The sequence below is a fragment of the Musca autumnalis genome, unplaced genomic scaffold (genome assembly GCF_047663935.1).
Source record: "Musca autumnalis isolate F117 unplaced genomic scaffold, ASM4766393v1 scaffold_1, whole genome shotgun sequence".
NCBI lineage: Eukaryota > Metazoa > Arthropoda > Insecta > Diptera > Muscidae > Musca > Musca autumnalis.
Genome location: NW_027411644.1, coordinates 283,973,992 through 283,979,991, shown reverse-complemented (window position 1 = coordinate 283,979,991; position 6,000 = coordinate 283,973,992). Strand labels below are relative to the sequence as shown.

The 6,000-nt window shown below is 35.9% G+C and overlaps 1 protein-coding gene across 1 annotated transcript; it reads right to left on the bottom strand.

Annotated features, from left to right (window-relative positions):
- Positions 1-2,339: 2,339 nt before the first annotated feature.
- Positions 2,340-4,614, bottom strand: LOC141391316 (heat shock protein 70). Its single transcript, XM_073964230.1, has one exon. It carries the CDS (start codon positions 4,426-4,428, stop codon positions 2,524-2,526), a length of 1,905 nt encoding a protein of 634 aa, XP_073820331.1. The 5' UTR covers positions 4,429-4,614; the 3' UTR covers positions 2,340-2,523.
- Positions 4,615-6,000: the final 1,386 nt, after the last annotated feature.

Here is a 6,000-nt window from a genome sequence, read left to right as displayed (position 1 = left end):
ATAACATATAACATTCTTAGCAGCACTTGTTTTTGATATATAGGTTTTAGGGCCATATTTTCCAATTTCATACAGATTGTCGTTGTGATTGAAAAATATAAATATCCTATTGATGGTTTTTCGTTATAAATTCATACAGAAGATGTTGTGCGTTCAATTTAAACAGCTTTAAAAACATTTGTGGTGAATATATATTTGAAAAATATATAAAAACCCAGATCGGACCTGCCAAAATTGCGTATGGGCTCTCGCATGCACAATTTGGTGTGGTCCAAAAAACTACAATGCTGGGACTCACTCCTACTTTGGTGACATTTACGGAATAAACCTTAGAAATTGACACAAATGACAATATACAGCTATTTATGTCAATTGCTGGAGTGCGCTAGGAGTGAGTCCCAGCATTGTAGTTTTATGGACCACACCAAATTGTGCATGTGAGAGCCCATATGACACCTATATTTTCAGTGGACCATAGCCGTAGACCTCTAATGTATTTTCGCATGCAATATAAGTAACCAATGGCTTATCCTAACTACGGAATTTAAGTTAAAAGTATTGAAAATACGCAATTTTGGTAGGTCCGATCTGGGTTTTTTTTTTATATTTTTCAAATATATATTCACCACAAATGTTTTTAAAGCTGTTTAAATTGAACGCACAACATCTTCTGTATGAATTTATAACGAAAAACCATCAATAGGATATTTATATTTTTCAATCACAACGACAATCTGTATGAAATTGGAAAATATGGCCCTAAAACCTATATATCAAAAACAAGTGCTGCTAAGAATGTTATATGTTATGGTTACAGAATTCTTTTATTCAGAGACTCATAATGAAATTTCATTTGGAACATTTCTTTCTTTAACAATATTCCCAAAAAGTAAAGGATTTTGCTAGATTTTGATCCAGTATGGAATTATGCAAAATTAACAGTCCAAAATTAAAACATATAATTTCATCCTAATATATATAAATTTGTAATCTATTTTTTTTAAGTAAATAGTGGCTATAGATTTATGGTTTATTTTGAAACTCAAAGTGAAATTTTGTGTAGAATTTTTCATCCATTGACACTTTTCACCTATACCCAAGTTTTATATTACTTCCATGTATCAACTCGAAAAAGAAGGAAAATTTTTCATAAAAAAAAATTGGGAAATATTTTCATGTTTTTTCAGCAAAATTGATACTGATATTTTCATGATATAGAATGTAAATAGACATTTCATTTCTTTAGTGACCTATAGTGAAATTTGACGAAGAATATTTTTGTCTCTGACATCATCTCTCTAAAATTATGTTTTGTGGGACAATTTTGAATAAACTCAGATGAAGTCCGACTTTAACCCTAAAACGTGTTTTTCATTTTTAGAGATTCCTGGCGATTAGACAAGAGTTACAGATTTGTGGGCCGATTCCGTACAGCGAGGCGAGTCGTGTCGCGTTGCCAGTTGCAATTTTTCCATTACGTATGGCAAAAGTCGCACGACGACGTCAAATTTTGTCGCCGTAATGTTCATTTTCCGGCGACAACAAATTAGCCTTCGCCGTTCATTGTTACTAACGAATAAAAATAAAATAAAAAAAAAATAACTTGTTATCGACGATTATTTCCTATCGCTGTACGTAGTGCATTTTTTAAATTTTGTCGCAGAGACGATAGACGACGCGACATGACTCGCCTCGCTGTATGGAATCGGCCCATTGGTGTATTCAATTTTGTAGAATATTCGGATTTGATACGATCACATTTTTAATGAGTTTGTGAAAGATTTTCGAAAAAAGGACAAAAAAGACCCCTTTGATGAACCGCATGAAGGGTAAAATTTTTAACAAAAATATTTCCCAAACCCTCCTAAGTAAAGTTGCCAAAGACACTATATACCTGAAATGCAAGGATTCCAAGATATCTAAACTCGAATATTTCGAAAAATTTAAAAATGGGCGGAACTTGCCCCGCCTATTTTGGTTACTTTCCGACGTAAACTTTAAAAGCGCCGATACACGTGTCTCATATTTTTAGCTCTACTTTCATAATCTACTCGATTTTCCTTGTCATTTTTTTTGTTGTCGCACAGTGTTATAAGGTAAAGTGTGAGAAGAAAAAAAAACCATCTCCCGCAAATTTAGAAGGGGGTTGCTTATGGATTATATGATTGGAGTCTTGCTCTGTTCAATTTTGAAAAAATTCCTTGCAGGTTGTAGAACTGAACATGTATAAAATATAAAATGTTTACCTCTGTCCAGACCTAAATCCAATAAACCCTTATACATATGTACATATGTATATTTTCCCAGTACATTAAATAACGAGACTTAATTAAGTTTGAAATAGATCATGCTATTTTATTTATTCATTTTTATTTTATTTTTATTTTTTGTAAAAGATATAAATTTGTTATTCTACCTATCCTATCCTAGTATTACAACTTAGGTTCTATTATGGACGTGGATGATACTTTTTACAATGGCAATGCTACTTCTTATTCTAAATTATTGTTTTGGCATTTTTATTTAGTCTACTTCTTCAACAGTGGGTCCACTTCTGCCACCACCAAAGCCGCCGGCTTGTTGGCCACACGAAGGTCCAGCTCCATGAAGTTTAGTCATGATGGGTGTGCATAGCTTGGTTAGATCCTTCATTTTGTCTTCATATTCCTCCTTTTCAGCCAAGGTATTGGCGTCGAGCCATTTAATGGTATCCTCACACGCTCTCAATGCTTCACTCTTTTCTTGTTCTGTGACCTTGTCACTGCCAGCTTGATCCAAAGCCTGTTTCACCCCAAAGACATAACTTTCCAAATTATTACGGGCGGCAATTTTACTTCTCTGCTTTTCATCTTCAGCTGCATATTTCTCGGCCTCATTGACCATACGATCAATTTCCGCCTGTGACAGACGTCCTTTGTCGTTCTTAATGGTAATATTTTTGGCATTACCCGAACTCATTTCCTTGGCCGAAACATTTAGAATACCATTGGCATCCAAATCAAATGTCACTTCAATCTGGGGTACACCACGAGGAGCTGGAGGAATACCGGACAAATCAAAGGTACCCAATCTGTTGTTATCCTTGGTCATAACACGTTCACCTTCAAACACCTGGATGGTGACACCAGTTTGATTATCCGAATAAGTGGAGAATGTCTGCGTTTGCTTGCATGGAATGCGAGTGTTGCGTTCAATAATCTTCGCCATTACACCACCAGCAGTTTCAATACCCAAGGACAATGGTGCAACATCGACCAGCAGGACATCTTGGATTTCACTGCTCTTATCACCACTGAGAATGGCAGCTTGAATGGCGGCACCATAGGCAACAGCTTCATCGGGATTAATGGACAAATTCAAGCTCTTGCCACAGAAGAATTGTTGCAGTAGATTCTGTACCTTTGGAATTCTGGTAGAGCCACCAACCAAGACGATGTCATGAATATCATTCTTGTCCATTTTGGCATCGTTGAGAGCCTTCTCCACAGGCTGTAATGTTTGGCGGAATAGATCGGCACAAAGTTCCTCAAAACGAGCACGACTCACTTTTGTATAGAAGTCGATACCCTCAAACAAGGCATCAATTTCAATTGTGGCTTCAGTGCTCGATGACAATGTGCGCTTGGCTCGTTCGGCAGCAGTTCTCAGGCGGCGCAATGCCCTGGGATTCGAACGTAGATCTTTTTTGTATTTCCTCTTGAATTCATCAGCCAAATGATTGACCAGTCGATTGTCGAAATCTTCACCACCCAAGTGTGTATCACCAGCAGTTGAACGTACTTCAAAGAGAGAACCTTCATCGATTGTTAGAATGGACACATCGAAGGTACCACCACCCAAATCGAAAATCAATACATTGCGTTCTCCTTTCAGGTTTTTGTCGAGACCATATGCCAAGGCGGCAGCTGTGGGTTCATTGATAATTCTGAGAACATTTAAGCCTGCAATTCGACCAGCATCTTTTGTCGCCTGTCTCTGTGAATCATTGAAGTAGGCTGGCACTGTGATGACTGCATCGCTGACTGATTTACCCAAGTAGGCTTCTGCTGTTTCCTTCATCTTTGTCAACACCATGGAACTGATTTCTTCGGGGGCAAAACGTTTCGATTCTCCCTTGAATTCCACACAAATTTTGGGTTTTCCACTGTCGCTGACCACCTTGAAGGGCCAGTGTTTGATATCTTCCATAATTTTGGGATCATCGTATTTGCGACCAATCAAACGCTTGGCATCGAAAACTGTGTTCTTTGGATTCATGGCCACTTGGTTCTTCGCCGCATCACCAATCAGCCTCTCTGTGTCTGTGAAGGCAACATAACTGGGTGTTGTGCGATTGCCCTGGTCATTGGCGATAATTTCCACTTTGCCATGTTGGAAGACACCAACGCAGGAGTATGTTGTACCCAAATCAATACCAATTGCTACCATTTTGTTTGTGTTGTGTGTTTTTCTGTTGCTTTTCGCGAACGATGAAATTAAAATTATTTTATTTTCAACTTTTAAACAAATACTTTTTTAAACTTTTCTTCTGCTGTTTGTAACGTTTATTTCACTTTTAAAAATATTCGCCTCGTAATTTTTTTCTTGTTTACTCGCTTTGTGTTTACTCTTTGACTGTTTGTACTGAACTAATGCCGAAGAGAAATTCGCTGCTGCTATTTATACTGAGAATGCCTACCACAGAATTATCCAGATTCTCTTACGAGAACAGTGTAGAAATTTCCAGATAACTTGAGAAGAGAATTGAACAATGTGGAAGAGAACATTGTGTTGTTTATTAAAATTCTCTCTTTCTTTTCACAATGGGGGCATTTAGTTGGGCGTGTGTACGTTTGTGTGCAACATGAACGGACCCATTGACAAAAGCATCTTCTTTAATATACCCTTTTATATTGTATCTCAGAGAAATACTATCTACAATCGGGAAATTTCCTTGATTGTTATTTTGTTGATTTTGTTGTTAACAATTGTTTTAGCATACCTAAGAGAGCGATTATAATAACACTTATTAACATGAGAAACATCTTCCTTATTATTTTACATAAAACATAGATGGGCAACATTTCTCTTAAATAGAATTTAAGGGAAAATTAGAACGGGGTTTTTGTTAAAATTTGTTTGCTTTTTTAATATTTTTTAAACACAGACGGTATCTTAACACGTCCAAAAAACTATTATATTAAAAACAAATGTGCAAAATTACCCGTAAATGTTTATTTATGTTGTAACAACAAAAAAGAGAAACAAAACATAGCAACGCTGGCGTGCAAGAAAGCCCATCTATGACATAAAATGTCATACATTTTCATTATAATGATTATGAGCGCTAGAGCATAGCTATAGCGGCTTTTACATCTAACATGCTATGTCTAAAAGCTGCTTAAATTCCCAAAACAAATATTTTAAATGCAAGTGCAAAATGTATTTGAGTGTCATTGTCATACAAACAAACATGTGAATTAATTTCAACATAAAGCCAATCTACGCTAGAAATACTACGTTTTTATAAAAAACGTATTTGTCAATGGTTCTATTCTATGGCTGAGTATAAATTATTTATTTAAGATCTTTATTTCATCACATTGGCCTTTTGGTCAATGCATAATAATAACACAACGTTGTTATTGATTTCTGAATTACTTTATTATTAGTACGAGCTAACCGCTCCCATTAAAGGTATAAATGTAATTGAACTAAAACTAAAAGTATAGCTAGCCACCACCAAATTGTATAATAAGCATATTGTGGCAATTTGGGCATTGACACAAAGTCAGCACCTTATTGCCCTACTTAATATTCTTATTGTCGCAATCAGGGCGTTAACAGCTATGTCAGCACCTTATTGCAACTATTCAAATTTATTAATAATATTAATTTATATTTTTAACTACATATTTAATAGCATATTTGTTTCCTGATAACTGCTCTCCCTTTAAGAAGTGGGTGTCCCAGCCACGACATAGCTTTCAACAACTCGTTGAATTTTCTTAGAAGCACGTC

What these genes read in the sequence shown, in the direction of transcription:
- LOC141391316 (XM_073964230.1), bottom strand. Translation starts at nt 4,428, where the DNA reads ATGGTAGCAATTGGTATTGATTTGGGTACAACATACTCCTGCGTTGGT.